At 44.6% G+C, this 14,408-nt stretch overlaps 1 protein-coding gene across 1 annotated transcript in view; it reads left to right on the top strand.

Annotated features, from left to right (window-relative positions):
• Positions 1-13,995, top strand: part of GLA (galactosidase alpha) — an 81,810-nt gene extending 67,815 nt beyond the window's left edge. The window contains exons 5-7 of the mRNA XM_073558780.1: positions 8,751-8,912; positions 9,661-9,858; positions 12,302-13,995. Coding sequence (XP_073414881.1) covers positions 8,751-8,912; positions 9,661-9,858; positions 12,302-12,574 — 633 coding nt within the window. The 3' untranslated portion in view covers positions 12,575-13,995. The remainder of the gene's footprint in view (positions 1-8,750; positions 8,913-9,660; positions 9,859-12,301) is intronic.
• The last annotated feature ends 413 nt before the right edge of the window (positions 13,996-14,408 follow it).

A 14,408-nucleotide genomic window follows, 5' to 3' on the forward strand; every position in this document is an offset into this window, starting at 1 on the left:
TTTAAAACCTTTTACTGATTTTGTTAGCCTCTCTAGGGGACATGAAGATAGGCTTGTCTGATCCCCGTCTCAAATTTTCTCTTCTCTGTGGGCATGTAGTAGCTCTTATTGGCGTAAATCTCCAATTTAGGCTATGTGCCCACATTGCAGAAATGCTGCGGAGTTGTCGGCAGCATTTCCGCAACTCCCTGCCGCAGATAAAAATGCATGCGTTTTCCCACAAAACACAAGCATTTTGCAAGTTTTTTTTAGCTTGAATGACAGCATGAAGTCTTTTGTGGTAGTTGTGGATGAGGTTCTTTATTTTCTTAGATGGTAAAGCTGCCCACTCTTCTTGGCAAAAAGCCTCCAGTTCCTCTAAATTCCTGGGCTATCTAGCATGAACTGCGTGCTTGAGATCTTCCCAGAGTGGCTCAATGATATTGAGGTCAGGAAACTGAGATGGCCACTCCAGAACCTTCACTTTGTTCTGCTATAGCCAATGACAGGTCGACTTGGCCTTGTGTTGTGGATTGTTGTCATGATGGAAGTCCAAGTACGTCCCATGTGCAGCTTTCAGGCTTATGATTGCAAATTTTCCTCCAGTATTTGCTGATAACTTGCTGCATTCATCTTACCTTTCAACCTTGATCAAGTTTCCTGTGCCTTTGTAGCTCACACATCCCCAAAACATCAGCAATCCACCTCCGTGCTTTACAGTAGGAATGGTGTTCCTTTCGTCATAGGCCTTGTTGACCTCTCTCCAAATGTAACGTTTATGGTTGTGGCCAAAAAGTTCAATTTTGGTCTCATCACTCCAAATTACTTTGTTCCAAAAGTTTTGAGACTTGTCTTTGTGCTGTTTTACATATTGTAGGCGAGATACCTTGTGGCATTTGTGCAGTAATGGCTTTCTCCTGGCGACTTGAATATGCAGCCCATTTTTCTTCAAGTGCCTCCTTATTGTGCATTTTGAAACAGCCACACTGCTAGTTTTCAGAGAGTCCAGTATTTCAGCTGATGTTATTTGTGGGTTTTTCTTTGCATCCCGAACAATTTTCCTGGCAGTTGTGAACAAAATTTTTGTTGGTCTACCTGACCGTGGTTTTGTTTTCACAGAGACCCCGAATTTCCATTTGTTAATCACAGGTTGAACACTGCTGACTGGCATTATCAATTCCTTGGATATCTTTTTGTATCCCTTTCCTGGTTTATACAGATTCCGTAGATCCGTTGACATTTCTTTTGCTTTCCCCATGACTCACAATCCAGAAACGTCAGTGGCTGGATGAAAGATACAAGAGTCTGTCTGGATCCCAGAAACTCAATGAGCTTTTATGCACACACACTGATTACAAGCAAACAGGTCACAGGTGAGGATGTTACTTTTAGTAGCCAGTCAAACCCTTTTGTGTCAACTTCTGTGCATGTTATGAGGCCAAATTCACCAGGGTATGTGAACTTTTGATCAGGGTCATTTGAATGTTTTGGGTTATCATTATGATTTAAAAAGAGAAAACACAGTAGTTTTGACAATAAATGGCTTCACCCAACCACTAACCATGAGTGGAGAAAAAGTACTTCTCTGGGGTTTTTAGCCACTAAAATCTCCAAATAGACAAGTTTGACATCATCATAATCATACTGAGTCATCGTGAATTTCTTTTATTACCATTTCACTGAATTTTTTTCCCCGTTTTCAGTACTTTAAATGACAAAGTGAATAGAGTAATTCAAAGCTACAACTCATCTCACAAAAAATGAGCCCATATTAGATCAATACTGTGCACAACGCTAACACATTACACCGCGTTCCAAATTATTGGATGTCAGTTGCCAGGTAAAGCCCAATTAAAAGAAAAATAATTAAGAAAGATGTTCATCATTATTAAACAGCTGCATGTTTTCAGCAATATGGGAAAAAAAAAGGATCTCTGCTGCCAAAAGCGTCAGATAGTGCAATGCCTTGGACAAGGTATGAAAACATTAGATATTTCACAAAAACTTAAGCGTGATCATTGTGCTGTGAAGAGATTTTGGTTGATACAGAGCACAGACAGGTTCCTGATGATAAAAGGCATAATGAAGAAGGTTTATGCAGATAAAGACAGAATGAGGAAGATTTCTGCCAGACATATTCATTGGATTAAGATAGCAGCTTATAAAATCCCATTACAAAGCAGCAAACAGGTTTTTGAAGCTGCTGGTTTCTCTGGAGTCTGTGAACCTTGAGGTGTAGGATACTCCAGAGGCCGTAGTTGTGCATAAACCTACTTTTCGGCCACCCCTAAACCGCGCACACAAGCAGAGACACCTGCACTGGCCCAGACAGACATGAAAACTCATTGTAAACCGGCCATGTTTACTGATCATGCCGTGTAACCCTGGATGGTCTGGACAGACTGAGTAGTGGATGTTTGGTGGACAGCCACCCTGTCTCAATGAGTTTGCGACTTCAGCAAGGAGGTGGCGGATTCCCCCATCCTTTTCCCATTTTTGTGGATTTGGCCTTAGGAGGTTTCTGATAGACAAAAGCTTCTGATGTCAGTAATGTGATATGTAACGCTGCAGATCCCACAGATCACCGATCCCTGCTCTTTACAACCTAAAAAATGTCTGGACTCTCGTTCTGCAGAAGAATTTGTGGCTTTTTGAGCTTTTAAGTTTTGAAATAAATCCTGTTCTCATTGGGAGATTTGTCCCATAAATGTGATTTATCCTGTAATGGTCGATGATTGGACATTGGACCACTCCTCTGCATCCAGGAAAATCAGAGGAAAATAACTGCATTTGTGGAATGATATTGAGTGCGGTGTTATACACAGGTGTACTAGGGAAATGTAAGAATGGCTTGTAGAGGAAGTGGATGGAAAACAAAAGAGTGAAAATGAAGGATTGCCCAGCCACAAAAGGGTTAATCACGCTCCGAATAAAATTTGCAATAATCGATGACTAAATTGTAGCAGCATAGAGAAAAATGACTAATATTAATGCACAATATATACGGTATATGGAGACTAGTAACACATCAACCGACCGAAAAATCTAACACTGGGATGAAGTAGTGCTGAAATAACGAAGAAATGCAAATCACAACATTATAAAAGAAGTGTGGCATCCGGTGACGCCAAGATCATTCAGGTGCGGGGCGTCTGCTTAGGGTCTATCACATTGAGCTAAAGACACTTCAGAACATGTCGGGGCCATCCCAGGTTATATATACGTGTGTATGTATAATAGTGTTTATCTGTGTGTTTATATACAGTGGGGAAAATAATATATTTCAACAGGCACATGCTGTGAAGGAGGGGATAAGAAACACCCCCGGGGAAGAGAGACAGACCGGTGGGGGTGACACGAGTATAAGCTGAGAGGGGCACTTTCAGCCTGAAAAACTCGGCTTTTACTCGAGCATATACGGTATGTAAAAATCATGCAATGTGATTTTCTGGATTTTTATTTTTAGATTCTGTCTCTCACAGTTGAAGTGTACGTACGATAAAACTTGCACACCTCTCTATTCATTGTAGGTGGGAAAACTTGCACAATCATACGTGTATCAAATATCTATTTTCCCCACTGTATGTATATATATCTGTGTGTGTTTTCACAATGTCACTGGCAAAGTACTGGAGGGGAGCTATGTTTCACTGAGGTTACTAGCTTCAGTGATCTCAAACCTAGAAGTTTGCTCCAGCACACTAAGTGCTGAGAGGGGTTAATTGGCCATTTTAAGGGCTAGGCTTTTTGGTGAACTGCTGAACAGTGGGTGGGCGACTGTTCTCCATGTCTCCTCCCTAGGCTAGAGATTAGCGGGTACATAGTCGGCCTTCTGCGTCATTCGGTGTTCAGTATGTGGAGGCGACAGCTCCAGAGAAGTGTTTGTGTTAAGCTGTAATGAACCCGGTTGTTATATCCTGAGCGGGCGGATCCCCGCAGCTGCAGAGACTGTACGCCATGTTGTTTGGTTTTCCTCTTTTAACCCAAAGGGCCATTTTTATTTTTCAATTTTCACTGGTTTATGCCACATGTATATAATAAGCCAGTGGAAGATTTAAAGAGACAGTGTACCTGTGTCTATCTCCGAGTGAGCCGATTTATCACAGGGTGTGTGTGTATCTGCGTGTAACTGTATCGTTACAATTTTCTCATATGCAGATGTTATTTTGCCTTGTTGGCTCTTCCTTATGTTCAGTGCAGGATTGATCATTCTCCTCCTGTAGTGCTCTGTATTAGATTAGTTTGCTGCCCTCGTGTGGCCATTTTTTGATACTACACCTCTATAATTTGGTTCTGATGATGATAATTTTTAATTTCTATAGTGCCAACATACAGCGGCATGTAAAAGTTTGTGAACCCCCGATCAAAATTACTGTTATATTTAACAGTTAAGTAAGTTGAAGATAAAATGATCTATAAAAGGCCAAAAGTTAAAAGATGACACATTTCCTTTGTATTTTAAGAAAACAAAATATATTGTCATTCAAAATTACAAAATGGGAAAATGGGCTAATGCAAAAGTTTGGGCACCCTGCATGGTTAGTACCTATTAACACACCAAATTCCCAAAACATATTCTGGACAGCTTAGATCTCATTTGCCAGTCCAAGAGAGAAGAAATGCACCAGCTCAAAGTATACCGAAACCACAGGAGAAAGAAAAGAGCCAAAGGTGTCTTAAAGATAAAAGTCAAATTTTTATTTTACAAATATTCATAGTATAAGTTATAATGACAATGCACAGATCCCAGTGAAAAAGCAGAAAGGGAATTCTAACCCCAAGTGCCACAATGCCTTGTAGGTAAGTAGAAAAGCATGAAACATAATTATTGTGAACCTGATGAGCCATAATAGCAAGTATTGTCCAGTGAAAGAGCAACAGCCATGGCGCAATGCGCATCAGGCGTTATGTAACAACAATTAGAGGCTCAATATGTAATGATGCAAATAGTCCAACTTACCAGGGAAGGACAGCGGGCACAGGTGGGAGGGTGTGATGCTCCCCGACGCGCGTTTGCGCAGCCTCAAAGAACCGCTTCCTCAAGGGGAAGTAGGGCAGCAAACCGGACAGGACCCTGAAATAACCCAGTGAACTGGGTCACATGGTCATGTGTGGCCAATAGCAGTGAACCAAACGGCGCGTGTGCGGTGCGCCGATGAAGCCCTGCGTGCACCAAGGGCGTCACACACACGCGAACCGCCCCAGGGATTAACCCTGTATGCGGCGCATGAAATGTAGAGACGCCATGACGCAAGCAGGACCCCAAGGGAAGCACCGCCATGCGCACCGTCACCGCTGATTGAGGGACATATATCGCCAAGCGATAAGTGATAAAAGGAGGGAAGGGAGGGAAAAGGGAGAATGTCAGACATAGAATCAGGCTTGTGGCACAATATAACGCAGATACAGCAAATGTATACATATTGTAAAGAAACACCCCGAACACCTATAAATATATTGCACAAATAGAAAAACAGTAATATCGTATCAAAAACATCATGATTAAAAAAAGTTGGAGACACATGAATAAATATTTCCACAGAGCCAATTTCACGCACGCGGTTACAGCCACAGGTGCGTGAAAACTGGGTACGATCGGGCAAGAAAAACGCCCCGCAGTCATCTGCTGAATGTTACAAAAAAACGCACTGGGGTGGACTTTACTGGCCCTATAAGGTTTATTTCCACCTTCAACCACGAGTGGGAACAGATGCGTGTCGTTCTTAAAAGACATTGGCCAATCTTGGAGGCTGACCCGGCCTTGGGGTTCGCTCTGGGAAGTTTCCCTAGTATGACATCAAGGAGATCCAAAAACCTTGGGGATCTTCTAGTAAGAAGCCATTATACTCCGGCCCCCAGCACTTATCTGGGTTCTTACACCCCACAGGTCGGCTTGTTCCCATGTGGCCACTGCCTCGCGTGCGCCAATGTCCTGCGCTGCTCCACGTTCTCCTCCTCGGATGGCTCCAGAAATTTTTCCATCAGACAATGCATTTCTTGTGGGACTATTAATTTTATATATTATGCCACCTGCTCATGCCCCAAGATTTACGTAGGTCTTACTACTAGGGAGCTCCGGGTGAGGGTCCGGGAGCATGTGCGGGACATTGGCGCAGCAAAAACAGTGACTGACATCAGAGAACTGAAAGCGATCCCACAGCACTTTAAGGCCCATCACAATTGTGATGTTACGTCATTCTGTCTCAGAGGTATCGACGTTTTACATCTCGGGATTAGAGGTGGTGATCACAAGAAACTCCTTGCTCAAATTGAGGCAAGGTGGATTGTGCTTCTCGACACCGTCACACCCCATGGTCTGAATGAGTCCCTAAGTTTTGCCCCATTTCTCTGAAAAAAAAAACTTTTTCTACAAGTCCTTGCGACGTCCCCTTCGGTTTTCCTCCTGCCATTCCCAACCACACCATTCTTTCCCTAATGGAGGATGTGTTTTGTTTTTAACCTTTTTAAATTTCCATGTTTGTTTTATTTTATTAGTGAACAAGTTATTCCATTAATTCTACTTACCATGCTCCGGAGGGATCCTGATATTAACCACTTGGATGGAAGGGGTTCTGGACTTTCTATCATGGAGGATACAGACAACTATATACATGATTTTGCTCTGTGGAAATATTTATTCATGTGTCTCCAACTTTTTTTAATCATGATGTTTTTGATACGATATTACTGTTTTTCTATTTGTGCAATATATTTATAGGTGTTCGGGGTGTTTCTTTACAATATACATTTGCTGTATCTGCGTTATATTGTGCCACAAGCCTGATTCTATGTCTGACATTCTCCCTTTTCCCTCCCTTCCCTCTTTTTATCACTTATCGCTTGGCGATATATGTCCCTCAATCAGCGGTGACGGTGCGCATGGCGGTGCTTCCCTTGGGGTCCTGCTTGCGTCATGGCATCTTTACATTTCATGCGCCGCATACAGGGTTAATCCCTGGGGCGGTTCGCGTGTGTGTGACGCCCTTGGTGCACGCAGGGCTTCATCGGCTCACCGCGCATGCGCCGTTTGGTTCACTGCTATTGGCCACACATGACCATGTGACCCAGTTCACTGGGTTATTTCAGGGTCCTGTCCGGTTTGCTGCCCTACTTCCCCTTGAGGAAGCGGCTCTTTGAGGCCACGAAACGCGCGTCGGGGAGCATCACACCCTCCCACCTGTGCCCTCTGTCCTTCCCTGGTAAGTTGGACTATTTGCATCATTACATATTGAGCCTCTAATTGTTGTTACATAACGCCTGATGCGCATTGCGCCATGGCTGTTGCTCTTTCACTGGACAATACTTGCTATTATGGCTCATCAGGTTCACAATAATTATGTTTCATGCTTTTCTACTTACCTACAAGGCATTGTGGCACTTGGGGTTAGAATTCCCTTTCTGCTTTTTCACTGGGATCTGTGCATTGTCATTATAACTTATACTATGAATATTTGTAAAATAAAAATTTGACTTTTATCTTTAAGACACCTTTGGCTCTTCTCTTTCTCCTGTGGTTATGGTTAGTACCTAGTAGCCCCTCCTTTAGCGAGTGTCATAGCTTGGTCTTCCAGACCTTATCTTGACCTCCACTGTTCCTGGTAACTGCTCTTTCTTAATTACATTTCTAACTGAGGAAAGGCCAACTTGAAAATGATTATCTTCTTATAGCCTTCTCCTGCTTTGTGGTCCTCCATCATTTTCGTTTTCAGAGTGCTCGGCAGCTGTTTAGATTAACCCATGGCTGCTGTTTTTGGCACAAGGTTAGAGGAGGCTGGGTTTTTATAAAGCTGGGAGACTTGCATCACTTGGCCTTTCATAATGATAATAGTGTACAAGCCATAACCCTAACGGGCTAATTCGGTCTGAAACCCTGGTCAAAGTTATCGGAGCACACAAATCTCCAAGGGTGCCCAAAATTTACATGCCTCTGTATCTCTCAGCAGTTTACATTGATAGGGGACTTATGCAGACAGTTCTGACACTGCGGAATGAGGCCTAAATCCACATACACAGGAGGAGTGAGCTCTGTGATAATATTGCCTGTTACCAGCATTACCTGGTTACATATATTTTTGCTATTTGCAGGGTGCACTTTATTTCTTCTTCTCTACGTAATGATAGTTATTTCAGCACATTGCACTTTGTAGACGTCCATTTGCGCCCATTACGCTGTGCTCACATGGAGTTTTAGCAGTGGCTGGTCAAGGCTTATGTCCAATGCTCCGCAAAATGTGATTTGGGCATATGCACTGACAAGACCATTGGCTGTAATGATGCAGACGTCGTCACAGTGTGGCGTTGAGGCAGGCAACATTGTCGACGAGGACGTCAACATTGTCATCGGGGGGCGGCATTGTTGATGTAGCGAGCAGCGTTGTCATAGAGGCAGGCAGCGTCATTGTGGCGGGCAGCATTGGTGTGGTGGTCGACGTTGTCGTTGTGGCGGGCAGCATTGGTGTGGTGGTCGACGTTGTCGTTGAGGCAGGCGAAGTTGTCATTGTGGCGGGCAGCGTTGTCGGTGTGGCAGGCAGTGTTGTCGACTACATCGTAATTTGCTTATACACAATAAAGATAATTTTGCTCCGTGATTCCTCCATCCTTGCGTCTTGGATTTCTTAGCTGTGTATATCCATTTCCAGGTAGGAGGTGCTAGGACCTCCTTTGGGGAAGGAGGAGCGGACTTTCCCTCGTCAGCCTGAGTGATTATCACACGCACCCTTCACTATCGTTAGCAGAATTTGTTTCCATTCTTCCACTTTTCCGCCCTGTAGGTGAATTACACTGAAGTGGCCGAGTACTGTAACTCCTGGAGAAATTTTGATGATATTCAGGACTCTTGGACAAGTGTGAAGTTTCTGATGGATTTCACTGCAGCTTTACAAGAGGAGCTGGTTCCTGCCGCCGGGCCGGGAGCCTGGAACGACCCCGACATGGTCAGCACATAGCAGGCTTATTAAGTAATTCACTCTCTTCAGCTCTCCTAGAATCTATTTCTTGTTCCATCAAGGAACCTGTCAGCAGAATGTCACCTCCCCCATATATTCATATGTGCATGTATCTCTTACTAAGACAAGTCCTGCAATACCGTTACCTAGACAGTCCATTTTTTTAAATCAATATATAAATGAGGCTGAAGTGCTTTCAGCTTGTGGAAGCACTTCCCAAGCTTCTTTTACTTTGGTTTTATTTTACGCTCAGTGCCGCCTCCAACCAATGATCTGTCAGTCAAGTAGGAGGAGGCAGCACTCACAGGAAATAGAGCTGGAGTGACAGAGGGTTGGGAAGTGCTTCCACATGCCAAAAGCACATCGGTCTCATTTGCATATTGATTAAAATACAGATTTCTCTGGAATGGAGGCACAGACCGGTGCTTCTGGACTTGCAATAGTGACATGCACTTATTGTATAAATGATTTGGGAGGGGACATCCTGCTGACAGATTTTCATTAAAGCAGCTTCAAATTACGGAGATACTAATAATAAAAACTGACCACAAATATAATACATTTCTTGTCAGCCACTTGGCAAAAATTGCTGCCACAATCAAGCAGAAATAATATGAAAATCTCTGTAAATGTCCGATATCTTTTCATCTGCATCTTCTCCGTACAATCTGACTTGTTCTCCTTTTCATCATTGTGTTGTCGTTCTTCATAACTTCTTTTTTTTGTTATTTTACAGCTTGTGATCGGTAACTTTGGCTTAAGTTGGGAGCAAGAAGTCACACAAATGGCTCTCTGGTCCATCATAGCGGCTCCATTACTAATGTCTAATGATTTACGAGATATCAATCCGAGATCCAAAGCCCTTCTACAAAACCAGGAGGTGATCGCAATTAACCAAGACCCCCTGGGTGCTCAGGGATACAGATTGCTGAAGGTAATGTAGGACAGAGCATGCTGTGAGACCAACCCGTGCTCATCAGTTATTATATCAACCAGATTAATTAGGACTACATTGTTTACTTAATTTCTAGGGGTTTTCTGGCTTATACAGATTATCAGCTAGCCCCTTCCATCCAATGAGGGGTTGAGTAGAATGCTGCAGGTCGCACAAGCGTCCTGCTGCTCCAGTCATATTGAAGGGCAGTAATGCGTCAGGGCAATACATGACCAGTGCTCTATTCAACTCCCCTTGGTTGTGGACACAGGATGCCCCTTTGCGAGATTGATGGGAACCTGAGTGGACCGATGCCAATCTAACCTTCGGCCAATGCGTTTTGTATGGGAGCACTAGCCAACAGATCGAAGGATGCGATATAGATCAGGCATGTCTGATTTCTAAATGCCGGTCGCTTGTTGGCCCAGAGATCCAACCCCAGCAGAGATGCCTGCCATCAACTTTTTCATAGAGAGGACATGTGCGCGTCTGTGTAAGGGAGAGACACCTGTCAGTGGAACGTTCAGTCAGCGTATTCTATGACCGGCAGCTATTTCTGAGTATGGGCCTTAACGTTATCAGCATCCAGTGGATTAGTGATTATTTGTATGAAGAGGAACCCCCCTTCTAACATAATTGGCTCCTAGCTCTATAAAGTGTTTTCTACACCTGATGTCTACAAAACTTTTATTTCTACAAGAAAAAAAAAGCAAAACATTTTGGTATGGAACACACTCTCTAAATCGGAAGATTTCCCAGTGAACACTTGCATGCTTGCCTCGCAGAAGGCTCACTGGCAGGCATGCCTCACAGACAGATCACTGGCAGTCATGACTCACAGAAGGCTCACTTGCAGGCTTGCCTCACAGAAGGCTCACTTGCAGGCTTGCCTCACAGAAGGCTCACTGGCAGGCTTGCCTCACAGAAGGCTCACTGGCAGGCTTGCTTCACAGAAAGATCACTGGCAGTCAGGCCTCACAGAAGGCTCACTGGCAGGCATGCCTCACAGAAAGATCACTGGCAGTCAGGCCTCACAGAAGGCTCATTGGCAGGCATGCCTCATAGAAGACTCACTGGCAGGCATGCCTCACAGAAGGCTCTCTGAAAGGCATGCCTCCCAGAAGGTTCATTGGCAGGAATGCCACCCAGAAGGTTCACTGGCAGGCTTGCCTCACAGAAGGCTCACTGGCAGGCTTGCTTCACAGAAAGATCACTGGCAGTCAGGCCTCACAGAAGGCTCATTGGCAGGCTTGCTTCACAGAAAGATCATTGGCAGGCAGGCCTCACAGAAGGCTCACTGGCAGGCTTGCCTCACAGAAGGCTCACTGGCAGGCTTGCTTCACAGAAAGATCACTTGCAGGCTTGCCTCACAGAAGGCTCACTGGCAGGCTTGCCTCACAGAAGGCTCACTGGCAGGCTTGCTTCACAGAAAGATCACTTGCAGGCTTGCTTCACAGAAAGATCATTGGCAGGCAGGCCTCACAGAAGGCTCACTGGCAGGCTTGCCTCACAGAAGGCTCACTGGCAGGCTTGCTTCACAGAAAGATCACTGGCAGTCAGGCCTCACAGAAGGCTCACTGGCAGGCATGCCTCACAGAAAGATCACTGGCAGTCAGGCCTCACAGAAGGCTCATTGGCAGGCTTGCTTCACAGAAAGATCATTGGCAGGCAGGCCTCACAGAAGGCTCACTGGCAGGCTTGCCTCACAGAAGGCTCACTGGCAGGCTTGCTTCACAGAAAGATCACTTGCAGGCTTGCCTCACAGAAGGCTCACTGGCAGGCTTGCTTCACAGAAAGATCATTGGCAGGCAGGCCTCACAGAAGGCTCACTGGCAGGCTTGCCTCACAGAAGGCTCACTGGCAGGCTTGCCTCACAGAAGGCTCACTGGCAGGCTTGCTTCACAGAAAGATCACTGGCAGTCAGGCCTCACAGAAGGCTCACTGGCAGGCATGCCTCACAGAAAGATCACTGGCAGTCAGGCCTCACAGAAGGCTCATTGGCAGGCATGCCTCATAGAAGACTCACTGGCAGGCATGCCTCACAGAAGGCTCACTGAAAGGCATGCCTCCCAGAAGGTTCATTGGCAGGAATGCCTCCCAGAAGGTTCACTGGCAGGCTTGCCTCACAGAAGGCTCACTGGCAGGCTTGCCTCACAGAAGGCTCACTGGCAGGCTTGCCTCACAGAAGGCTCACTGGCAGGCTTGCCTCACAGAAGGCTCACTGGCAGGCTTGCCTCACAGAAGGCTCACTGGCAGGCTTGCCTCACAGAAGGCTCACTGGCAGGCTTGCCTCACAGAAGGCTCACTGGCAGGCATGCCTCACAGAAGGCTCACTGGCAGGCATGCCTCACAGATGTGTGAATGGATTGCGCTGTTTTTGACATTTATTAGACATATTGCATTTTTTTCAATAATGGAACTTAATATAAATGTATTCTTCCAGGTGGATAACTTTGAATTGTGGGAAAAGCCCCTTACTGGAGGATCTCTGGCAGTGTCTGTGACGAATCGCCAAGAGATAGGTGGTGCTCGCCGGTTCACCTTGTCACGCGGTGTGCTCTGGAAAGGACTAGCTTGTAAAGACAAGTGTTACGTGACGCAGCTGCTCCCCACACGATACGAATACGGGAGCTTTAATGCAACTTTCATCATACAGCTATCAGTGAACCCTTCGGGCACCGTATTATTGAGGGTGAATAAAGGTCCAGCTGTGTAAACAGGACTTGGGACCTTCTCAAAAAAATAGATTACAAGGAACCTGTCATGTCCTCAAATGCGATTTACCTGCAGATAAGGGGTTAATCTTCAGGTTAATAGCGTTACAGTGCTTTCAACCAACTTTTTGAAAACGCGCCTGCCAAGAGAAAATTAACTTTGTTCCTCTCAGTTGCTGATGGCTTTTAGTCATAGACGTGCGGCACCGCTTGGTACGGAATGAGTGGCGGCTGTAAGAACGCCACTGTAGTTTGATTGACAGCTCGTTCATCAACACATATAAGCTGTTGAAAGTGCCGCCACATGCTTACAGCTGCTGTAAACTGTTCTAAGTAATGACTGCAGCTTTTCTGGCACATCACTATGACTGAAAGCCGGTGGCTCCCAGGAGGAATAAAGTTAATTCTCAGTATGGTGGCCGGACAGCATTGTATTGCTGTTAACTCACACATTACCCTATATCTACGGTTAAAAGCATTTGAGGAAATAACAGGTTGTTTTTAAATGACGTGTAAGAATCCCTGTGATCCCCTGATTCTGCTACGCTTTTCTGTTTTGTGCTGCCTCGTTCCATTGCAGAGATACTGCAATCTAAAAGCGACAGATGTGAATATGTGACATCTCTGCTTGTAGTGCTACTGGGCGTGTCTTCATAGTCCTCTCTGGGGGCGTGCGCATTCACCCCTCCCTCCTAGACACGTCAAATCACAGCACAGCCGTACCTGAGACTGCTTGGTTAGCTGCCGAGCGGTGTTGACCGCTTTTGGGCGGGAGGGGTAAAAGCACACGATGCCTGAGAAGACTCTGAAGAAACGCCCAGTTGAAAAATAATCAGAGATGTCACATACTGCACAGCAAAACAACAAATGTGAATATCTCTGCAATGGAACGTCGCAGCACAAAACAGAAAAGAGCGTCAGAATCAGGGGAGCTCAGGGACTTTTACAAGGTATTTCACTCAATTTCTTCAGCAAGTAATATGTCCTCTTTAAAGGCTATGTCCGCCTTCACACACACTTTTTTTTATTATTCCTTTGATTCCTAAATGCAAAGTTAAGCAACTTACAAAAATTCTTCACTAAAATTCCTTAAGCTGAATGATTTCTCAAAAATGTTCTAAATCCATCAGATCTTATCTCTTGTCTCCATGTTGGGGTTTGTGCCGTCAGACTGATTTTCTCCCTGTATGCTACCAAATAAATTGCGCATAAACCGAAGCAAGCGAAAGCAAAGAATTGTAATACGCACGACTATCCTCCATTCTTCAGATCAGACCTACACATTCACGCATAAAAAAGGAGAAAGCGATTGCCTTCTGGACGCCATTTACATGGCGTCGCTTCTTGCTTGATAACATAGGAAATTGTATTTGTCTTTGCATCATTTTTAATTGTTAATTTATAAAAATGGATGTCGTGCCGATGGCCATTGTCTTCTTTTTCTGAATTAAAAGCAAGATGATTTTTCATAAAAAAGAAAAAATGCCAGCTTACCCGGTTGGTTCAAACCATAAGCTGCTATACTATATAGGCTCTCAGCAACGGATAAATGACAGGAGCTCTTGCCAACAATAGATGCGAAAAGGAGATGAATCCAGCGAGCCAAGTTTGAAGTACATAATAAATCTTTTTCTTTATTTCAAACGTAGATTAAAAATATTTATCAATAGCAGCATATTGTGAATATAGGCAGAGATGGGAAAAATTACTGCTGTAAAGCGCACGGCAAGACGCGTTTCGGCTAAACCTTTATCATTGCCATAATACACATTGCTATTTTTCTGGGATATAAGAAGGAAAAAATCCTAAGATAGGTGGTGCTATAGTTGATTAAGC

The sequence above is a fragment of the Dendrobates tinctorius genome, unplaced genomic scaffold (genome assembly GCF_039654945.1).
Source record: "Dendrobates tinctorius isolate UK_male_01 unplaced genomic scaffold, ASM3965494v1 ptg000258l, whole genome shotgun sequence".
In the NCBI taxonomy this organism is placed as follows: domain Eukaryota; kingdom Metazoa; phylum Chordata; class Amphibia; order Anura; family Dendrobatidae; genus Dendrobates; species Dendrobates tinctorius.